This window comes from Pantherophis guttatus, chromosome 4 (genome assembly GCF_059756535.1).
Source record: "Pantherophis guttatus breed Tessera chromosome 4, ASM5975653v1, whole genome shotgun sequence".
NCBI classification, from domain to species: domain Eukaryota; kingdom Metazoa; phylum Chordata; class Lepidosauria; order Squamata; family Colubridae; genus Pantherophis; species Pantherophis guttatus.
Genome location: NC_142066.1, coordinates 155314749 through 155337929, shown reverse-complemented (window position 1 = coordinate 155337929; position 23181 = coordinate 155314749). Strand labels below are relative to the sequence as shown.

The window sequence follows — 23181 nt, the reverse complement described above, 5'->3', positions numbered from 1 at the left end:
CAGACCCTGGGTCTACGGCTGAAGTTATGTAATGCCAGGTCAGTGGTAAATAAAGCCCCCCTCATTCATGATCTTATTTCAGAGGGGGGTGCTGACCTGGCAGGGATTACGGAGACCTGGTTAGGCCAGGAGGGAGGAGTTCCCCTTGTGGAAATGTGCCCGCCAGGTTTCCGTGCATTCCATCAGCCAAGGACTCAGGGAAGGGGTGGGGGAGTGGCAGCAATCATTAGAGAAAGTCTTTGCCCGAGGGAGGCCACTGTTCCTCAGATAGCCGGATGTGAGTCCCTCCTTGTGAAGTGGGGTCAGGGGATTCAGATGGGCCTACTGATTGCGTACCTGGCTCCCTGCCACGTAACAGCGGTCCTGCCTGAGCTGCTCAACATTATAGCCGGGGTGGCGGTGGAAACCCCCAGACTTATTGTTATGGGGGATTTTAACCTGCCATCCGCTGGTGAGATGTCAGAGATAGCTCAGGAGTTCATGGCTTCCATGACGGCCATGGACCTGACCCAGGTAGTTCAAGGCCCCACCCACTTGGGGAATCACACTCTGGACTTGATTTTTGTCTCTGATCAGTGGCTGAATGATCTAAGAATAGGGGATATAGACATCAAGCCCTTGTCATGGTCTGATCATTCTCTCCTTCACATGGACTTTCAAGTCACTTCCACCCACTGCAGGGAGACGGAACCAACCAAATGGTTCCGTCCCAGGCGCCTGATGGACCCCGAAAGGTTCTTGATGGAGCTTGGGCCATTTCCTGAGACTCTGGCTCACAACTCGACTGAGGACCTGGTGGTCGCCTGGGACAGGGCGGCTACTGGGGCCTTGGACCGCGTTGTGCCTTTGCGGCCTCTGACCCGATGCCGATCTCGTCTAGCTCCTTGGTTTTCCGAGGAGCTGAGAGAGATGAAGCATCGGAAAAGACGCCTGAAGAGCGATTGGAGGACAAGCCGATCTGAATCTGACCGAACACAGGTGAGATCTTATATTAAGATCTACCTAGTGGCGATAAGAGCGGCGAAGTCTAGCTACTTCTCCGCTCTTATTGCATCTGCAGAGAACTGCCCAGCTGCGCTGTTTAGGGTGATCCACTCCCTACTTCAGTTGGAGGTACGGGAAGATCCCTTAAAGGGTCGAGCTGAGGATTTTGTACAATTCCTGCATGATAAAGTCGCTCAGATTCGGGAAGGCCTGGACTCCGATTGGATAGATCCAGGGGAGGAGACGGGGGCAGGTCTTGAGAGCGTTATCTGGGAAGAGTTTGACTCTGTGGCTCCTGAGGATGTGGACAGGATTATGGGCAAGCTTAACGCTGCCACATGTTTATTGGACCCGTGTCCCTCCTGGTTGGTACTGGCCTCCCGGGAGGTTACACGAGGCTGGCTCCAGGGGATTATAAATGCTTCTCTGAGTGAGGGTGTCTTTCCCGCCGCCTTGAAAGAGGCGGTTGTGAAGCCCCTCCTCAAGAAGCCTTCCCTGGACCCGGCTATATTATCAAATTATCGTCCAGTCTCCAATCTTTGCTTTGTTGCGAAGGTTGTTGAGAGTGTGGTGGCGTGACAACTACCCCGATACCTGGATGAAGTTGTCTATCTGGATCCGTTCCAGTCGGGCTTCAGGTCACGATACAGCACGGAAACGGCATTGGTCGCATTGGTGGATGATCTCTGGAGGGCTTGGGACAGAGGTTGCTCGTCTATCCTGGTCCTATTAGATCTCTCAGTGGCTTTTGATACCATCGACCATGGTATCTTACTGCACCGGCTGGAGGGGTTAGGAATAGGGGGCACCATGCTTCGGTGGTTCTCCTCCTTCCTCTCTGACCGTTCGCAGTTTGTGTTGGCAGGGGAGCAGAGGTCGACCTCGAGGCACCTTATTTGTGGGGTGCCGCAAGGGTCAGTGGGGTGCCGCAATGGGGCTCCCCTTGAAAAGCACCCGGAGGCTCCAACTGGTCCAGAACGTAGCCGTGCGGGGTGATTATGGGCGCAGCTCGTTACGCCCATGTAACACCTCTCCTACGCGAGCTGCACTGGCTCCCGGTGGTCTTCCGGGTGCGATTCAAGGTGTTATTTATCACCTTTAAAGCGCTCCATGGCTTAGGACCTGGGTACCTACGAGACCGTCTTTTGCCACCAATAGCCTCCCACCGACCAGTTCGTTCTCACAGGGAGGGACTACTCAGGGTACCGTCAGTCAAATTATGTCGACTGGCGACTCCCAGGGGGAGGGCCTTCTCTGTGGGGGCTCCAACCCTTTGGAATGAACTGCCCCCGGAAATACGGAATATCCCTGATCTCCGTGCTTTCCACCGTGCCCTCAAGACCCTGATGTTCCAACAGGCGGGGCTAAACATACAAACATGTGAATGATTTTTTAAATGTTATCTAATTCTGGGTTTTATTTGATCGACCAAACTAAGTAATAATTTTAATTAGCAATTTTATGATGTTTGTGTGTCTATATTTTTCTTGACTGTACACCGCCTTGAGTCCTACGGGAGAAAGGCGGTATAGAAATATAATAAATAAATAAATAAATAAATAAATAAATAAATAAATAAATAAATAAATAAATACACATTCTGCAGATATAATCATAAAACCATTGCACCATCTAGCATCGGAAAATAGAAATTCATCTATTACAAGGAGTTCTTGACTTAACAGACACAACTGAGCCCAACATTTATTTATGTCGTTAAATGAGACATTGGTTTAGGTTTAGGTTTAGGTTTATTTGATTTGTATACCGCCCTACTCCCGAAGGACTCAGGGCGGTGAACAGCCAACAATAAAATACATAAATACACAAAATTTAAAAACCCGATAAAATCAAATTAAATTATTTGGCCCAGACAAATTAAAATGCCCCAATAATTTAAAAACAGATTAAAATTTACGTATTTAAAAAGGGAAGAGATCAGGCCAAGCCCGCTTGATGGAATAAAAAGGTTTTCACAGCACGGCGGAAGGAACGCAGATCCGGGATCCTCCGTATCTCCGGGGGGAGCTCGTTCCAGATAGTAGGTGCCCCCACAGAGAAGGCTCTCCCCCTGGGGGCCGCCAGTCGACACTGTTTGGCTGACGGCACCCGGAGGAGTCCCTCTCTATGAGAGCGTACTGGCCGGTGGGAGGCTATTGGTGGTAGTAGGCGGTCCCGTAAATAACCAGGCCCTAAGCCATGGAGCGCTTTAAAGGTGGTAACCAAAACCTTGAAGCGCACCCGGAAGACCACCGGGAGCCAGTGCAGCTCGCGCAGGAGAGGTGTTACATGGGAGCGCCATGACGCTCCCATTACCACCCGCGCGGCCGCACTCTGCGCCAGTTGGAGCCTCCGGGTGCTCCTCAAGGGGAGCCCCATGTAGAGAGCATTACAATAGTCCAGGCGGGAGGTGACGAGGCTATGAGTGACCATGCGTTAAGTGAGTTTGTCCCATTTCACGACTTCTCTTGCCACTTTCGTTAAGCGAATCGCTGAAGTTGTTAAAGTTAGTAACACAGTTTATTAAGTCAATCCGGCTTCGCCATTGACCTTCCTTGTTCGTCAGAAGGTCGCAAAAAAGATGATCGCGTGACTTCTGGACACTGCCACTGTTCATAAATAGGAACCAAATGTCAAAAGAGCCCGAATTTTGGTCATGTGACCCTGGGGGGATGTTGCGACGGTCATTAGTGTGGAAAACGGTCATAAGTCACTTTTTTCAGTGCCATTGTAAGTCTGAACAGTCACTAAACAAACTGTTGTTAGTTGAGGATTTCCTGTACATTGGAGTCCCCAAATTATAGCCACAATTGAACCCCAAATTTATGTTGCTGTATCAGCCTCTTACCTGTAGACAGGTGAGGATTTTCCATAGGATCTCCCCTGCTATGAAACATCTTCCTTTATTTACACACACACAGAAAAATCCGTCCTTTCCTTGTGGTCCCCCATTGTACTCCCTGAGGTTAATCCTAGCTCTTTTCTTTCTCAGCTTCCACACCTCTGGAGGTGTCTCCTGTACCTGCATTGCCGTCAGCAGTTATCCAGCAGTGATGGCTTTTTGTTTTCTGGAAGAGATCCGGTCTAAATTTGCCATGTCCTACAATGCCACCTGTGTCAGCCTGGCTTCCAGGCCGTACGCTTTCCTTGAATTCGGTACGTTGTTGATTTGCCTTTGTGTCTTTCTCTTCTGGGGATGTGGGGCGGAGGGAATTTAGCGTGTCATTGCCGTGAGGTGCTTGGTGCTCCCTTACCTTGGTTGTTTTCTTGCAGACGTTTCATAGAATCACGTCTGGCCCTGATGATGTTAGCTAGTTGGGTCGTGAAATGTCTGTAAGAAGGCAACCAGGCTCAGAGAGCACCAAAGATCCTACAGTTGTCATTGTCCTCCTCTTCCTCCTCCCCCCCCTCCTCCTCCTCCTCCTCCTCCTCCTCTGACCCCCTCCTCCTCTAGCACCGATGATATTACCTACTTGGCTCATCAAATGTCTGCAAGAAGGCAACCAAACTCCACACTAAGGACTAAACACAGATAAGCATGGATTAATACCAGACAAACAATCAAGCACAAAACAATACTTTCATTTATTATTTATTTTTATTATTTTATTGGTTCGATTTATATGCCGCCCTTCTCCAGAGACTCAGGGTGGCTTACAATGCGTTAAGCAACAGCCTTCATACTTTTGTATATACCTGCTTAGTAGGGCTTTTGGGCCCCCACCAAGCGGTGTCCTTTTTTATACAAAGTCAGCTTATTGCCCCCCACAATCCGGGTCCTCATTTTACCTACCTCGGAAGGATGGAAGGCTGAGTCAACCTTGAGCCTGGTGAGATTTGAACTCGCAGTAATTGCAGGCAGCTGGCAGCTAAGTGCTACTTAACAGCACTTTAGTCCGCTGCACCACCAAGGCTCCTTCATCAAGGGATTACCAAGGAGGAAACCACACCTACGCCAACATTGGCAGGGAAAGTTACTGTATATAAACGGAGAAAAGTCCAAACTGCCTCACACCGATGATGTTACCTAGCTGGGTCATGAAACATCTGCAAGAAAACAATCAAATTCAGAGAGCACCGAGGATCCCCCAGTCCTTTCCTCCTCCTCCCCCAGTTGTTGTCCTCCTCCTCCTCCTGTCTTCAATCTCCCCTTCCTTCTAGCACTGATGATGTTACCTAGTTTGGTCATGAAACACCTGCAAGAAAATCACCAAGCTCAGGGAGCACCCAAGACTCCACAGTTCTCCTCCTCCTCCCCCCCCCACTCTTTTCCTCCACTCTGCAAACCCCACCCCTTTCTAACACTGATGATGTTACCTAGTTGGGTCATTGAAATGTCTGCAAGAAAACCCACCCAGCCCGGAGAGACCCAAAGACCACAGAGTTCCTCTCTGAGCTACAGATACTTTTAGTTTTAGCAATTAGTCACTGCTAATATATAAGAGCCTTGGTGGCGCAGCAGACTAAAGCACTGTTAAGTAGCACCAGCTGTCTGCAATTACTGTAAGTTCAAATCTCACCAGGCTCAAGATTGACTTAGTCTTCCATCCTTCCGAGGTAAGTAAAATGAGGACCTGAATTGTGGGGGCAATAAGCTGACTTTGTATAAAAAAGAACACCGCTTAGGGGGGGGGCGAAAGCCCTACTAAGAAGGTATATACAAAAGTATGAAGGCTATTGCTTAACGCATTGTAAACCGCCCTGAGTCTCCGGAGAAGGGCGGCATATAATGCGAACCAATAAATGAATGAATGAATCAATGAATGAATCAATCAATGAATGAATGAACGAAGAACCATCAATACTCATATTGCAATAGTCATATGGGAACAACAGTTACGATGGTTGCAGAATGCTGGGATTACGCGACCTCCATTTGCGACCTTCCCAGCCAGCTTCTCGGAAGCAAAGTCAGTGGGGGAGGCTGAATTCACTTAACAACCACGTGATCCACCTCTAACAGCTGCAGTGTTTTGCTTAGGTCAAAGGTCAAAAAGGTTAAAAGAATTGTGTGCAGCTGACCTAATCACCTCCTTGCTTCGCAGTGAAATTTCTGATTTCCAATTTTGGTCCTAAGCCATCAAGTGATGGTCGAGCCTTAAAAGTCGCTTAGATTTTCTCTATGAGGATCTGTCCCTAACCTGATCTTTCAGGTTTTCAGATAGTCCTTGACTTACAACAGTTCGTTTAGTGGCTGTCCGAAATTACGACAGCACTGAAAAATTGACTTGGGACCGTTTTTCACACTTAACGACCGTTGCAGCATCCCACCATGCTCAGGTGATCAAAATTCGGATGCTAGGCCGCTGACTCTAATTTATGACCGTTGCAGTGTCCCCGGAGTCATGCGATCCACTTTTGCGACCTTCTGATAAGCAAAGCCAGATTCACTTAACTATGTTACTAGTTTAACAACTGCAGTGATTGACTCAACAACTGTAGCAAGGACGGTCGTAAACTTGGTCAAAAAAAAACCTCGCTAAACAAATGTCTCCCTTAGCAACGGAAGCATCGGGGCTCCGTTATGGTCGCAAGTCGAGGACTACCTCCAGTCTCCAGATGTGGTTCGACCCTGTAAGATACCAAACTCCTTCGGTGCGCCTTCGCGAAGCACACACCGATATTTTCTTCTTTTTAGAGGAAGCTCTTGTTGTCTCTTTGCCGCAGACCGTGTCATCCAGAAAACCCAAAACCAGTTTAATCACACCAACTGCGCTCAGCCAAAGTGCGACGTGGCCAAGATGCAGGAGGACCTTCGCTTGCGACCCCCGGCCCTCGTCAGCTGGGAAGACATGGAATTGGTCAACGGGATGGTGAACGGCCGGGCGGAAGCCCACCTCGAGACAGGTGAGTTACCTTACATTGCGGGTTGAGTTTTTTCCTTCTCATCCCATCACCGGTTGAGAGCCACAGAGATGGGCATCTTGAAGAAAGTATGCAGAGGCAAAAACCCTGCCTTAATCCCTGATTTAATCTAATTTAACAACTTTGGAACAAAGCTCAGATTAACTCTTTCCTTAACTCACTGGGTTATAATGAAGGGAAATAAAACAGATAGGCTTCCGAAATTCTGTTACTGTAGTCCTCGAATTACAGCTGGTCATTTAGTGACCGAAGTTACAAGAGTACTGAAAAAAAGGGATTTAGAGCTGTTTTTCACAGTTATGACCACTACTGCGTCCCTGAAGTCACATGATTTATATTCGGATGCTTGGCAACTCACTCGTTGCAATGTCCCGGCGTCATCTGGTTCCCTTTTGTGATCTTCTGGCAAGCAGAGTGAATGAGAAAGCAGCTTCACTTAACAACTTTGTTACTAAGAGCCTGAGTAGTGTAGGAGGCTAATGCCTCCTACTAAGGCAGCATTTAACATCCAGATGTCTGCAATTACTGCAAGTTCAATTCTCACCAGGCTCAAGGTTGACTCAGCCTTCCATCCTTTCTAAGGTAGGTAAAATGAGGACCCAGTTTGTGGGGGCAATAAGCTGACTTTGTATAAATATACAAAAGTATGAAGGCTATTGCTTAACGCAGTGTAAGCCACCCTGAGTCTCTGGAGAAGGGCGGCATATAAAAATAAATTTAAAAAAAACAAAAACTAATAGAACAACTGCAGGGATTAACAATTGCAGGAATTAACAACTGCAGGGTTAGCCAAATCAGGAGGAGTATGTTGAGATTAATAGTTAAAATGAAATGAATAAGTTTTTTTAAAATTTGATTTATATGCCGCCCTTCTCCGGAGACTCAGGGCGGCTTACAATGCGTTAAGCAATAGCCTTCATTCTTTTGTATATTTATATTAACAGTTGATGTTAATAACAGTGCTTTAGTCTGCTGCACCACCAGGGTGCAGTTAGGTTTAATAAACCTAACCAAGTTAGGTTTAATAACAGAAATGAAGACTATAAATGTTGAGTTCATTAGTAAAACTAAAATGATTATGTTGGAATTAATTACTTTATGAATGTTTATAATGATTGTGATGATTTATATTGTTAAAATATATCCATCTAAGCAAATGAAAGAGAAAAATGGAATTATAATTGGTTAGGATTTAAGATTTAAGCAATGGGTTTTTGGGGATAATGGCATAGTTAAATAGATAAGGGAAATAACTGAGTAAAATATTAAGTTGTGTTAATTGAAAATTAAGATTTGTTAGTGATTTGTATTAATTTGTGACCGGATCAAAAGCTTTGTTTTGAAAAAATGTGGTTTATGTTTATGTTTTGAAAAAATAATAAAAAACTTAAAAAAAAAAAACAACTGCAGGGATTAATAACTGCGGGAATGATCAGTTTAGGAGCTGCAGTGATTGACTTAACTGGCAAGAAAAGTCGTCACCTTGAGCAAAATTCACTTAATTGTTTTGCTTAGCAATGGAAATTTTGGGTTCAGTTGTGGTCTTAAGTCAAAGATTATCTATCAAAGATAGATAAGATAAACTTTACTGTCATTTTTTTTACTGTGGGCACTCTGGCACACGTTAAAAATGAAATTCTCAAACGTGTACACATACATAACACACATGTAGATATGCTACATACATACATATGTATATACCTACACCCTAACACCGTGATGGTTGTCTGTGGGAACGCCTGCCGTCACCAGCTGGTTATTGAAAAACGGCCCAAAAAATGCCCTGAAAATGGCTCAAAAAACGGCTGGAAAACAGCCCGAAAAATGACCTGAAAACGCCCCCCAAAACAGCCTGAAAATGGCCAAAAAAATAGCCAGAAAAACTGGTATGTGCATGCCAGCCAGCTGGTGTTTGGGTTTCCGGCACTCCGGCATGTGCACACACAAAAACGTTCAAGTTTGGGCACTCTGTGCCGAAAAGGTTTGCCATCACTGCCCTAACATATAAATCAGTGGTGGGTTTCACATTTTTTTACTACCGGTCCTGTGGGTGTGGCTTGGTGGGCATGGCAGGGGAAGGTTACTGCAAAATCCCCATTTCCTCCCAATCAGCTGGGACTCGGGAGGCAGAGAATAGATGGGGGTGGGGCCAGTCAGAATTTTTACTACCGGTTCTCCGAACTATTCAAAATTTCCGCTACCGGTTCTCCAGAACTGGTCAGAACCTGCTGAAATCCACCTCTGATATAAATTCATATAAATGTTAATCCCTGTCCATCTCGAATACATAGCAGAAAGAAGAAGCTTGTGAGTTCACAAGGTTGATACTGCATGGAAGAAAACTGTGGCTGAATCTGGATGTTCTGCTTCGGATACCACGGAGCCTCTCCTCCCCGGAAGGTAGCAAAAAAAAAAACAGGTGGTGGAGAGGACATGTAGCATCCCAGTTAATCCTGGGGTCATCGCTCATAGGCCTCGTCCTGGATAAGAAGCAAGGAAGAAATCTTTTCTGCCATCCTCACCACTCTGCAACACCTTCCTGCCCGAAGCGGTCTATACCAGAGGTCTCCAACCTTGGCCACTTTAAGACTTGTGGACTTCAGCTCCCAGAATTCCTCAGCCAGCTGGCTGAGGAATTCTGGGAGCTGAAGTCCACAAGTCTTAAAGTGGCCAAGGTTGGAGACCCCTGGTCTGTAGTATTTCTGTTACTCTAACCCAGTGGTTCTCAGTCTCAGTGACTTTTAAGATCTGTGGACTTTTAATTCCCAAAAATTCCCAGCCACTTGCTTTGCTAATTCTGGAAATTTGACATCTCCAGGTTGCATAGGCAGTCCTCAACTTACGGTGGGTTGCTTAGCAACCAATCAGAATTCCACTGCACTTACCACCCAACATGTTACCCTCATGATCACGTAATCAAAATTCAGGTGCTTGATGTTTGACAGTGTTAAATGGGAGTTCATCTTGAACCAGCTAAATTACATGGAGTGTGGTGAGAATTTTATAAACACGTTTAAAGCAATTTATTCGAAACAGGAAGCCAAAATAGTAATTAATGGGGAAACAACTAAAAATTTCCAAATTCAAAAAGGCACAAGACAAGTTTGTCCACTATCGCCGCTATTGTTTATACTATCATTAGAAATTTTGACTAGAATAATTCAGGAAGACGACCAAATTAAAGGTTTAGAAATTAAGAAAGACATTTTTAAAGTACAGGCCTTCGCAGACGCCCTTGTGTTTATCATAGAAGATCCCCTACAGTCTGGTGTAAGGCTAATAGAAGTACTGGGAGAATCTGGGGAAGTAGCTGGATTGAAGATAAATAAGGAGAAAGCGATAATGCTAGTAAAAAAAAAATATATGACTAAATTGCAAGAAAAGGAATTGGCTGGGCAACTAAGCATTCAGACAACAAAAAAAGTGAGGTATTTAGGAATTCAAATGACAGCGAGCTGTATAACACTCAAAGGGGACAACTACGATAAGTTAATTGAAGAAATTAAATCTCCTTTATGGGAAGAATTGCAATCATAAAGATGAATGTTTTACCCAAAATACTCTTTTCTATTTCAATGCATACCAGTCAGATTAAAAAAGGAATTTTTTTTTTACAAATTTGAACAAAATTATATCGAAATTCATTTGGCAAGGTAGAAAACCGAGAATCAAACTAAAACTATTACAGGATGCTAAGGAAAGAGGAGGATTTGGCCTTCTAGACTGGGAAAAATATCATCAAGCAGCAACCATTATACGGGTGAGTGACTGGATACATCTAAAAAATAGGAAGTTGTTAACGCTGGAAGGTCATGGCACGCAGATAGGATGGCATGCTATCCTTTGGGAAGAGAAATACAAGGTTCACCGGTACTTCCAGAAGCACTGCTTCAGACGGGCACTTTTAGACGTGTGGGATAAAACTAAGCAATGTTTGTTTGTTTCTTTGTTTGTTTGTTTGTTTATTTATTTATTTATTTATTTATTATTAAATTTATAGACCGCCCTTCTCCCGAAGGACTCAGGACGGTGTACAGCCAAAGTAAAACACATGAATACAAACATTAAAAACAGTTTAAAGAGAAATATATAAATTTGGCCCCAAAGTTAAAAAACAATAACAAAACATATTAAAAACATTTAAAAAGCATTAAGCCAGCCCGGCTTGCTGAAAAAGGAAGGTCTTCAGGGCACGGCGGAAGGTACCGAGGTCTTGAATTCTTCGTATCTCTGAGGGCAGCTGATTCCAGAGGGCAGGTGCCCCCACAGAGAAGGCCCTCCCCCTGGGGGTCACCAGTCTACATTGCTTGGCTGATGGCACCCCGAGGAGGCCCTCTCTGTGGGAGCGCACGGGTCGATGGGAGGTCGTTGGTGGCAGCAGATGGTCTCGAAGGTATCCAGGTCCTATGCCATAGAGCGCTTTAAAGGTGATGACCAACACCTTGAAGCGCACCTGGAAGACCACCGGGAGCCAGTGCAGCTCGCGCAGGAGAGGGGTCACATGTGAGTGCCACGCCGCTCCCATAACCACCTGCGCGGCCGCATTCTGGACCAGTTGGAGCCTCCGGGTGCTCTTCAAGGGGAGCCCCATGTAGAGGGCGTTGCCGTAGTCCAGGAGAGAGATGACAAGGGCATGAGTGACTGTGCACAAGGAATCCCGATCTAGGAAGGGCCGCAACTGGCGGATCAGGCAAACCTGATAAAACGTCCCCCTGGCCACAGCTGTCAGATATTCCTCCAAGGACTGCTGCGTATCCAGGAGGATGCCCAAATTGCGCGCCCTCTCCGTGGGGACCAAGGACTCGCCTCCAATAGTCAGTGATGGAGTCAACTGACTATATCGGGATGCCGGGAACCACAGCCACTCAGTCTTGGATGGGTTGAGCCTGAGCCTGTTCCTCCCCATCCAGATCCGCACGGCCTCCAGGCACCGGGACATCACTTCATATCACTTTGAAGAAATATAGAAGTTCTGAATTGAATATCGACATTGGAGATGCTCACACCCCCAAATTTTATTAAGTCAGGAAGAGTAGTTACATAAAAAGATTTGTTAAATGAAAGAGGAGAATTGAAATCCAGGAATAAATTGAATGAGGAAGGAATCGAACTCGAATGGTGGGCATATCTCCAAGTACAATCAAAATACATGAAGGACAAGACAGAATGGGGCATAAAAATAGAGCTAACAGAATTAGATAAAATTTTATTAAGAACAGAGGAGAAGGCAATAAGTAAAAGAAACTATGTTAATTTGGAGTAAACATTTTGGCTATAGCATTGATCTAGACAATTGGCACGATCTATGGGAAAGAAATATTAAACTTACTCTAGCTACTATGTACAAAGAAAATTTAAACAAAATGTTCTATAGGTGGCATCTCCCACCCACAAGATTAGCAAAATTAAGTAAAAAATATTCATCAATGTGTTGGAAGTGTGAGGCAGTGGCAGGGACTTTTTACCACATGTGGTGGGAATGCCCAAAAGCTATAAAATTTGTCATCAGATAAAACAATGGCTAGAAGAGATATTAACGCAAAATATAGAATCAAAACCAGATTCTTTTTTTTACTGGGCATCATAGAAGGCAACTACAACAAGGGTACAATTTATCTAATGTTACATATTTTAACAGCAACAAGTTTGGCCTTTGCACAAAAATTGAAAAATAAAGGGACACCCCCCCCCCCAGAAGAAGAAGTGTTAGCTAAAATATTAACTTGTGCGAAAATGGACAGACTATTTCTGGAACTTAAAGATAAGAACGAAACAGAGTATTACTGGCTTGACAGGAGGACTGCTGGGATGAATGATTACTGACGAGTAGAATGTTTAGAAGTTTTCACGCTAGTTTTCTGTGTTAGATAAGATCGAATTTGGTATTGATGTAACTTTCGCAGATGTAAGGATCTATATGTTTGAAATGTGATAAATAGTATAAATTTGTATAGAGATAAGGAATTGTATTAATTATAAGGCAAAGCCTGACGAAAATGTTTAAACTGGAGACGTCACATCATGTCCAATGTTTTTAATTTATATTACTAATAAAAAAACCTCAAAAATAAAAATAAAAATTTGGGTGCTTGGGAATTGGCAAGTATTTAGAAAGATTGCAGGATCCGAGGGTCACGTGATCTGCGACCTTTCCGGTCAGCTTCCATCAAGCAAAGTCAAACCCAATTGCCTTAATGACCATGTGATTCGTTTAACAACTGTAGTAATTAGCTTACGAACCATGGCACGAAAGGTAAAACTGGGCACGAGACACTTAAATGGTTGCCATTTAAGTGGACAATGATCTTGACAACGATCTTGCTTGGCCATAGAATTTGTGGTCCCCATCCTAGTCATAAGTCGAGGACTACCCACACAGGACTTAACAACCATAATTGAGTCCCAATTTTTTTGCTGCTAAGTGAAACGTTAAGCGAATCTTACCCCGTTTTACAACCTTTCGTGCCACAGTTGTTTAGTGAATCACTGCAGCTTTTAAGTTAGTTAACACAGTTGTTAAGTGAATCCAGTTTGGTAAAAGGGGATCTCATAACCCCAGGGCAATGTGATAGTCGTAAATATGAATCAATTGCCAAGTGTCCAAATTCTGAATACGTGAACCATGGGGATGCTGCAACGGTCATAAGTGTGAAAAACGGTCATAAGTCACCTTTTTTTTTAAAGTGCTGTTGTAACTTTGAACGGTCACTAAACGAGCTGTTGCAAGTCGAGGACTACCTGTACTTCAAGCTTAGGGAAGAGAAGGTTTACAAAAGATGTTTTGCAAAAGGTAATTAAACTCTGATCTTTTTGGCCACAGTTGTTAAATGAAACAGCGCAGTTGTTAAGTTAATAAGACGGTTGTTAAATGAATCTGGTTTCCCCATTGACTTTGCTGGTGTTGTGATCCAGGCTCAAGTAGTTACTATTAAACGCAAAAAGTTCAAAAACAGACTTAATTACAACAGCTGAGAATTAACTCATTCTCAGCGTAGTCCAAACTAATTCAAAACAAATTCTTCATAACACAATTCTTCAGCCTTATCACCAACCTTGGTCTAATTAGGCAACCTGCCAAAGGCTTTTCCTGGCAAAAGTTCAGAAGCAGAAGACGCCAACAAGAAATAAACACAGCAAGACAAGAAATAAATCTATCAACGTTGTTTTCTGACAAAGAGCCCAAAAGCAATTGTTGGTCTTTTAAGCTTTATGGGAGTGGGCAATCATCTCCTGGCCTTACTCCCTAGTCGTCCTTTTTGCTTTAGTTGCTCTTGCCTTCTGGCAGCTCTTCTCATGCGTGCACTCGGAACAGGCTCCTCCTGTTCCTCTGCCTCTCTGCTGTCAGCCTCTGGAGGCTCCGGAGTCCACGCATCACTCCCCGATGGCCCTATCTCTGCCCCCGACACAGAGCCCTCCTCCTGGCCTTCCCCAGCCTCCAGGACTGGCCCATGTTCTTCCTCAGCCTCATTGCTGTCTGACTCCGCTGCCAGCTCCGCACCAACTGGCAGTCAGAAGCAGGGTGGATAAAAATCAATGATTTTTTTTAAAAAATAAAAAAAATCAGATTTTTTTAATTTAAATCGGATTTTTTTTGATTTTTATCGAATTTATTTTAATAAAAAACTTTTGGGGTAAAAATCTATCGTAAGATAGTTTTCTATTTAAGCTACATAAATAATTTAGTTTATTGAGGATGAAATGGAGCTTAGTTATGTAGCATGAGGCTGTATATTCTGCAACACTGGGACTATCGGTGAGTCAACGGTGGGTCAAAGTTTTAGCAGAGATGACAGTTGCTCTTTAAAAATTATGATTTAAATCGAGTTGATTTAAATCAAGCCTTTTTACTAGTGGTTTAAATCATGATTTAAATTGTGATTTAAATCAACTCGATTTAAATCAAATCCACCCTGGTCAGAAGGCATGATAAAAAATTTTTTAATTTCACCATAGTTTCAACTGGGAAAATGTGACCGTCCTTAGACCAAGCCAAATCCAAAAATGCCAGGGAATTTCTAGAAGCCTGGCCCTCTGACAAATCAGCCATCAATAGACACACAGACATGAACAATTAATCTATAGACTATGCAAAAGAGACCTCAACCAGCCCAAAAAAGGAACAGAAGGACCCAAGCACCCTCTCCACCAGCAGTCGGCACCCAGATCAGCATAGATGAACTCTCAAGTGTCTACGGAGATCCTCCGTCACCCAGGTCACGGTTCTCCCACAGGTGTTTTTTCAAGAGGCAACTGGACTTCCTTTGTTTTTCTTTTGAAGACGTTTCACTTCTCATCCAAGAAGCTTCTTCAGCTCTGACTGGATGGTGGGGAACGGAAGGATTCATATTCCTTGCAGACAAAGCTGGCCATTTGGGTTCTTTGAGAGAGTCGTTGAAGCCACTTGGAGGTTTATATTGTGTCCTTAGGGTCAACTGAATGGTGCAAATGGGTGTGGAGGCCTTCTTGGAGCTGCTGAAAGGACTTGTGTTGTAGACTGGAGATAGATGATGTCTCATCTCCTCCCACTTGTCACTGTATGACTGTAACCTTGTTGCTGGTATCCTTACGATTTATATTGATATTGTTTCCTGATTGCTTATTTGTATCCTATGGCTATCATTAAGTGTTGTACCTTATGATTCTTTTTTTTTTTATTGAAAAAGTTTTACAAATACAAATTTTCCCATTTCCCCCCCCCCTTTCCCTCCCTAGCCCTCCCTAACCCTCCCCTCCTCCCATGACTTCCCCAAGGTGAAATCCAAATCCAAATCATATTATATCATAATTTACCGCCCTTCTATTCCCTCCCCTGTGTACTATACATTTCTACATGACATTAAACTATTCTACCCCCTATATACTATACATTTCTGCACAACATTCAACTAAAAGCTATCTGGTACTTCCTAGTTTGGTATTTATTCTGCACATAATCTATCCATTTCTTCCACTCCCATGCATAAGTCTCTTGAGTCCGGTCTTTTAAGTATGCTGATATCTTCGCCATTTCTGCAAAACTGGCCACCTTCAAAGTCCATTCTTCAATAGTAGGCAAAACATCCCTTTTCCAATATTGACCAATCAGTAACCTAGCTGCTGTCACCATATACAATATCAATTTTGTTTCACCCATTGAAAAACCCTTAACTATGCCCAATAAAAACAATTGAGGAGAAAATTGGAGTTTTTTCTTCAGAACATTTTGCATAACCCATCAAATTTTTATCCAGAAAGCCTTCACTTTCTTGCAAGTCCACCATATATGATAATATGTAGCATCCAAACAATCACATCTCCAACATTTTGGTTGAACATTAGGATACATGCATGACAATTTCTTAGGATCTAAATGCCACCTATAAAACATTTTATAAAAATTTTCCCTCAAATTCTGTGACTGCGTGAATTTAACATTCTGAACCCATATTTTTTCCCACGTTTCCATCATAACTGGTTCTGCAAAATTTTGTGCCCATTTTATCATACAATCTTTAACCAATTCGTTTTCTGAGTCTCTTTCTAACAAAACATTATAAACTCTCTTGATATGCATTGGGCCTCTATCTTTTATCTGTCTAACCAATTCTTCTTCATGCAACATTAAACCAGTTTTTTGATCTTCTCTCCATCTCAGTTGAAGTTGATTATACTGTAACCAAGTTAGATTAATCCCTTCTTCCAACAATGTGTTTAATGTCTTTAATTGCCATCTGCCTCCATCATTAAAAAGTACTTCTTTGTATAAACCCCCCCCCGAGTGACTTTATATTTATATTCCGTATGATATGACCAAGATCCAACCACAACAATATTTTATAATCCCATTTGAACCGGTGCTTCTTCCATACTCTCATCAAGGAGTTTCTAAGCATATGGCTGTTGAATACTTTATCCACTTTATTTTCATAGAATAAGTATGCATGCCAACCAAATTCAAGATCATAACTCTCTATATTCAATATTCCAGTCTTTGTCCTTCCAAACCAATCACTTGCTTGTGTCAACGCTGCTGCTTCATAGTACAATCGTAGGTTTGGAAGTTTAAGACCACCCCTTTCACGAACATCTTGCATAATTTTCAATTTAACTCTTGGCTTTTTCTCATTCCAAACAAACTTATTCACTCCTTTTTGCCATTCCATCAGCTGTTTATCACTTTTAAGCACCAGAATCATTTGAAACAAAAATAAAAATCTAGGTAGAACATTCATTTTAACTGCTGCTATTCTTCCAAGTAGAGACAGCTGCAGTTTTTTCCAAGTTTCCATATCCTTTTGTACCTTTCGCCACAACACCTCATAATTATTTTGAAACAGTTTTATATTTGAATCTGCAATTTGAACTCCTAGATATCTCACCTTTGGTACTATTTCAAAGTCTGCCTTCCTTTCAAGTTCCTTCTTTTGATCAACTGTCATATTTTTAACTATCATCTTGTTTTTTTTTCTGATTGAGTCTAAATCCTGATACCATACCATATTCTTCTATAATGTCTTTCATCTGAATTATTGATTCCATCGGCCGTGTTAGGGTAACAACCAGATCATCTGCAAATGCCCTTGTTCTGTAATCCTCTTGCCTTATAACTATTCCCTTCAAAGTGCTCGAGTCCCGTATTGTGTTCAACAAGACTTCTACAGTTAGAATAAACAACAGCGGGGATAACGGACAACCTTGTCTTGTGCCTTTTTCTATACTAAAATTTGTAGTTAAGCTTCCATTAATGACAATTTGTGCCGTTCGCTCTTGATAAATTGCTGAAACCACCTGCACGAACTGATCCCCAAAGTCCATCTGTCTTAAAGTCTTTAATAGAAAGTTCCAGTTCACTCGATCAAAGGCCTTCTCTGCATCCAAAAATACCAGCATTGCAGAGATCTGTTTATTCTTCTCAAGATATTCCAATAAATCTATAATTTGCCTCACATTATCCTTCATGTATCTGCCTTCTATAAATCCTGCTTGATCATGATGAATCACCTCTTGAATAACTGGCATTAGTCTGTTGGCTAATACTTTTGCAAAAATTTTATAATCCGTATTCAGGAGAGATATTGGTCTAAAATTTTCCGGTTTTGTAGAACCTGCTTCCTCTTTCAGTATCAAAGAAACAAAAGCTGCTTTCCATGAAGGGGGTATTTTACCCCCTTGTTGTATGCTACAAAATAAGTCTTTAAGATGTTCAATCATTTCTGCTTGTAAAGTTTTATAATACACCGCAGTTAAACCATCCGTTCCTGGAGCTTTAGCTGTTTTCAGTTGTTTAATAGCAACAATAATCTCCTCAGCTGTTATTGGTAAACTCGTTCTTTCCTTTTGATCACTAGAAATTTTCATAACTCTCCTTTCTTCTAGATATTTATTTATAAGTTCATTCTGTATATCATCTTTGGCATATAATTTGGTATAATAATCTAAGAAGGCTTCTTTAATTAGTCTTCGTTGAAAAACTTCCTTCCCTCCATACTCAATACTGCCAATAGTCCGAGTACTCTGTTGTTTCCTCAATATGTAAGCTAACCACCTGCCCAGCTTATTAGCGTTGCAAAATGTATTATGTTTCGCAAATTGTAAATTAGTTGCTGCTTGTTCCGCTGTGAGCATTTGAAATTGGCCTTTCAAAAGTTTTATAATTCCTTGTAATTTTTCATCTGTTGGATTTTTTATAAGCATCTGTTCTTTTTTCTTTATCTCTCCTTCCAATTCTAATCTTTTTCTTTGTCTGTTTGATTTGTGTTTAGAATTCATATGGATCAGTACCCCCCGCATATACGCCTTACTCGCATCCCAAACAATTTCAATAGGGGTACCCTTATTCAAGTTCATTTCAAAAAATTCCTTCATTTGTTTTTTAAGTTCATTTACATTCTTTTCATATCTGAACAAGTTTTCATTTACTCTCCACAATCTTCTCTCAATCTTTTCCATTTCTATTTCTATCCAAACTGGGCTATGGTCAGTTAAGTCCTCGGAAATATCTTTGTTTTCTTTGTTTTTAAAAGTAAGTCAGCCGTGAGTAGAATAAAATCAATCCTAGAGAAGGATCTATGTCTATCTGAAAAAAAAGTAAAATCCAGTTCTTTTCGGTTATGCACTCTCCATATATCTTTCAATTCCAAATCTTCTTTCATATCAAAAAAGATCTGTGGTAATTTAACACATGACTTTGCCAAACTCTTTTTATCTTTTTTTGGGATCTATTACTCCATTCCAATCTCCCATAAGTAAAATAGATCTGAAATCCCATTGTAGTATTTTAGAGTATAATATTTTATAAAAAATTTCTTGTTGCTAATTAGGAGCATAAATTCCAACCACCAAAATTGGACCATTATCTGTAGAAAGTTCAATTGCTATATATTTTCCACTGTCATCTGCTTCTAAAATTTTTGCTGGCAATCTTTTATTTATATAAATCACTACACCATTCTTTTTCTCCGAATTTGAGGCTATAAACTGTGCTCCTAATCTAGGATTTATCAAATATTTTTGATCTTGTGTTCTAATATGAGTTTCTTGTAAGCAAATAACATCATTATTAAATTGTCTCAGATAATAAAATATCTTCCTTCTTTTCTGTGGTGAATTCAGTCCATTTACATTCCAAGATAAAAACTTAATTGTCATTTGTAGTCTCCTGAAGCGTTAAGAGCATTTGCTGAAGTTTCTGTTCCAGACTGGTAGTTTTCGGCTTAGCTCCTCCCATAGCTTCGGATTTTTGTGCTTTTCCATTGACTCCCTTCTTATCTTGTGATAGCTTAGATCTCTGTTGTTGTTGTTTCTCTAGAATTTGTTTATAAGCTGCTCGAGTTATACGCTGGTCTTTAGCTTTATACGACATCAACTCGAGATCCACTGCCACTTCTCTTGTGGTCCACCTGGAGCCTCTAAAGGAAGATCTAACAAGGGTTCATCCAAAAAAAAACCCTGTTGCTCCTTGGGTTTCCATTGCCTCCACCTCCATCTGTTTCCGCTGCTCTTCAAGCTCTTGTTCAAATTGCTTCTCTTTCTCACCCTCCTCTATACCTAACACTGAAGATGTACGTGGAGATGTTGCGCCAGGTTTAAAAACATTGAGGTAAAAATCTTCCGCTTTTTCAACAGTATTCAATCGATATCTCTCACCTTGATACCTCAATATTATGCCAACTGGAGCATCCCATCTGAATGGAATTTGTTGTTTCTTTAATTCAGTCAACAAAAATCCAAAGTCCTTTCTATCTCTTAACATTTTAGGCGGCAACTCTTTGTAAATCCCAATCTCCCTTCCATCCACTTGAATAGTAGAAACAAAAGACTTTTGCAAGATATCATTTCTTATTCTTCTATCTGTAAAGTAGATCACCACATCTCTAGGCAGTTGCCTTTGCCTTGCCACCCAAGAGTTCACTCTATAGACCTTGTCTATCTTGCACAAAATCTCCTCAGGGCTAACCTTTAGCATCACAGCCAGGGCATCAGCACAAACCTTTCTCAAGTCTTCTCTGTTATTTTCTTTTATTCCTCTCAGTCTTACAGCAAACTCCATGAATCTAAATTGCATCATTGTCACTTCATTTTCAATCCTTTGTGCTTTATTGTCAACATTAAAAATTTTATAATCAGCTTCCTTCATTTTAGATTCTACTTCTGAACTAAGTTCTTCCACTTTTTTATCAATCTGGACAACTACTTCTGACAAGCCAGTCACAACTGTCAGTATGTCACGCTTCATCTTGTCATACTTTTCTTGAACCACCTCCTTGATTTCCTGTTGAGATTTTTCAAATTTCTGGTCCAAAACTTCATTTTGATTCATCAGAGCCGCAGCAATAAATTCCTTCAAATCTTTAAAACCAGTCTCCTGTGCTTGGCTCTGAGTCTGCAAACTTAAGGGCTGCTCTTGTGACTTGTGAGTGGGGGAACCCCCCCCCCCCTGCAGCTTTAATGGCTGGCTTTGTCTGCTTTGAAGCCATTCTGCCACGCAGACTGATTCTTTCTAAGAAGGAAGTCCTCCCTCCCTTTTCACCACAGAATCCTTTCAAAAATTTCCCCAGCTTTAATCAAGTCTCTAAGGGAGAAGGAACAGATCAAAATCACTTTAAAAAGAACTTTTCCCTTTTCTTCTAGCCAGCGCTGTTACTTTTAGATACTTTGTATCGTATTAAACACTCAAGCAAATCCACTTTCGCTTTCAGCTTTTCCTACCGCTGAAGCCAGACGCCATTTTAGCAAACTTTCACTTTCCAATCTTAAATTCAATCACAGGGTTAGTACAAATACTTGCAGTTTTGAGTTTCAAGTCCAGATTCCACCCTGTTTATTTTTGATAATTCTCTTGGCTTTCGCTGGTTATGTTGGTCGGGTCGTCTGGCTCTGCTGAATGCAGAGTTGTCCCCGGAGTCCGGAGCCTCAGCGAGCTGGATAGGGAGCCTCACCCTGCTTCCTCCCCAGAAGCAAAAAAAAAACAATCTGGGGACTTTGCAGGGGGCTCTACCTGGTCTCGCCGGCTCTCCTCGCGTTTCCTTAGGAACTCGGAGTTTTTCAAGCCGCCTCTCAGCTGTAGAGGCGGCTCTTTACGGGCGGCGGGGCTGGCGGTCTTGAGGAGACCGTCTAGCGACGACAGCAGCGCCAACCGGAAGCCGTACCTTATGATTCTTGACCAACGTATCTTTTCTTTTATGTACACTGAGAGCGTATGCACCAAAGACAAATTCTTTGTGCGTCCAATCACACTTGGCCAATAAAAAATTCCTATTCTATTCTGTTCTGTTCTGTTCTGTTCTGTTCCGTTCCGTTCCGTTCCGTTTCGTTTCGTTTCGTTTTGTTCCGTTCCGTTCCGTTCCGTTCTATTCCTTCCCTTCTTTTGAGAGAGGGCTGTTGAATTTTGACACAGATGGCCTCTTTGACCCCCTCTTTGACCCCCAGCGGTCTTCTCTGTCACTGAGGTGACCCTGAGGACAAAGATAAAGCTCCAAGTGGCCTCAATGACCCTCTAGAAGGATGCAAATGAACCAGCTGTCTGCAAGGAGTATCAATCCTTCCATTCCCCTCCATCCAATCAGAGCTGAAGAAGCTTCTTGGGTGAGAAGCGAAACGTCTTTCAAGAAAAAAACAAAGTTCAGTTGCCTCCTGAAAAAAAGCACCTTTGGGGTGATTAACTCAAGGGCCAACAATCAACACCCCAATCAAGCAGCTGCCAAAGAGACAACAGCAAACAGCCCCAAACTAAAGAACCTTTAAGACAGTCCCAGCAACACTGTATTGAAACATCTTTGAGAAAACAAGCAAGCTCAAAGGGCACCAAGGACCCCTCCTGTCCACCCTGAGCTACCAATATTCTCCTTTAGTTCAAAACATCCTTAAAGATCCATCTCATCCTGGATCTCACCCTTTTTTTTTTTTTTTTTTTTTGAACTTTTACCATCTGGCAGACGGTACAGGACAATAGAAAGAAGGACAAATAGGCTGAAAAACAGCTTCTACCCCAGGGCAGTAAAACTATATTGAATTCTACGGTACAGTGCAATACTAATGCAATATCAGGGGTTTTCAGTTCAGTTGTATAGAATGCGGAGGATGTGTGTTTTTGTTTTATTTTTTTATAGTTTTCTTATGTATAATGTACACTGAAGATGGCAATTTAATTTCATTCCATGAGGTGCAGTGACAATAAAGTAAACTAACTTTATTAGTACATTGAAGTACGGCAGAAGCCTAAAGAAGAGTTGTAATTTTCTTAGCAAGATGGATCAATCTCACTGTCAGCATTTCAAGCTGCATTTACTCTAGTGCTGACATAAGAGGGAGAAGCGGAGGCATCTGGAAAGGGACGTTTGACTTTTCACCTACTTATTTTCCCTGGCGATAATATCCCCTAGGAGATGGGATGGGAGGGGGGAAATTCCTTTGAGCTGGAGCAGTAGATTAGGGGAAGATGGCCAATGAGTGCAGGGGAGTGGGGAACGGAAAGGGAGGGTTTGGGTCTGGAAGTCAGTGTTGGCTGCGATGAAGTCGGAGTTAGAATGTCGTGCTTAATAAATGGGAGTTTTTCATCAAAGACTTTGTTTGAAATGCAATTTATTTGAGACGACCTCGAAACCTGTCACTCACCTTTCTTGGATGTCCTTTTTGTTTCTTTTTTTTTAAAATTCCCATGAAGCTGCTGCTTGCCGGATGCAACCCATCTCTCCTTTGGGGATTCTCTCCCTCATCCTCAACATCATGTGCGGTGCGCTCAATCTTATTCGAGGGGTTCATCTGGCAGAGTATTCGTGGCAGGTAACTGGGCTGCTAATTTGGGGGCCAAGAGAGTCAGTTTGGACCACTGGTGAAGGTGCTGGCTTACAACCC

General features: G+C 42.4%; 1 protein-coding gene across 2 annotated transcripts in view; it reads left to right on the top strand.

Moving 5' to 3' along the window:
• The window catches only part of SEC22C (SEC22 homolog C, vesicle trafficking protein), a 36153-nt gene that overhangs the window by 6000 nt on the left and 6972 nt on the right, over positions 1-23181 (top strand). For both annotated transcript variants that reach the window (XM_087893130.1, XM_087893131.1), the window contains exons 3-5: positions 3977-4140; positions 6652-6831; positions 22991-23109. In XM_087893130.1, the coding sequence (XP_087749256.1) occupies positions 3977-4140; positions 6652-6831; positions 22991-23109 (463 nt within the window). The remainder of the gene's footprint in view (positions 1-3976; positions 4141-6651; positions 6832-22990; positions 23110-23181) is intronic.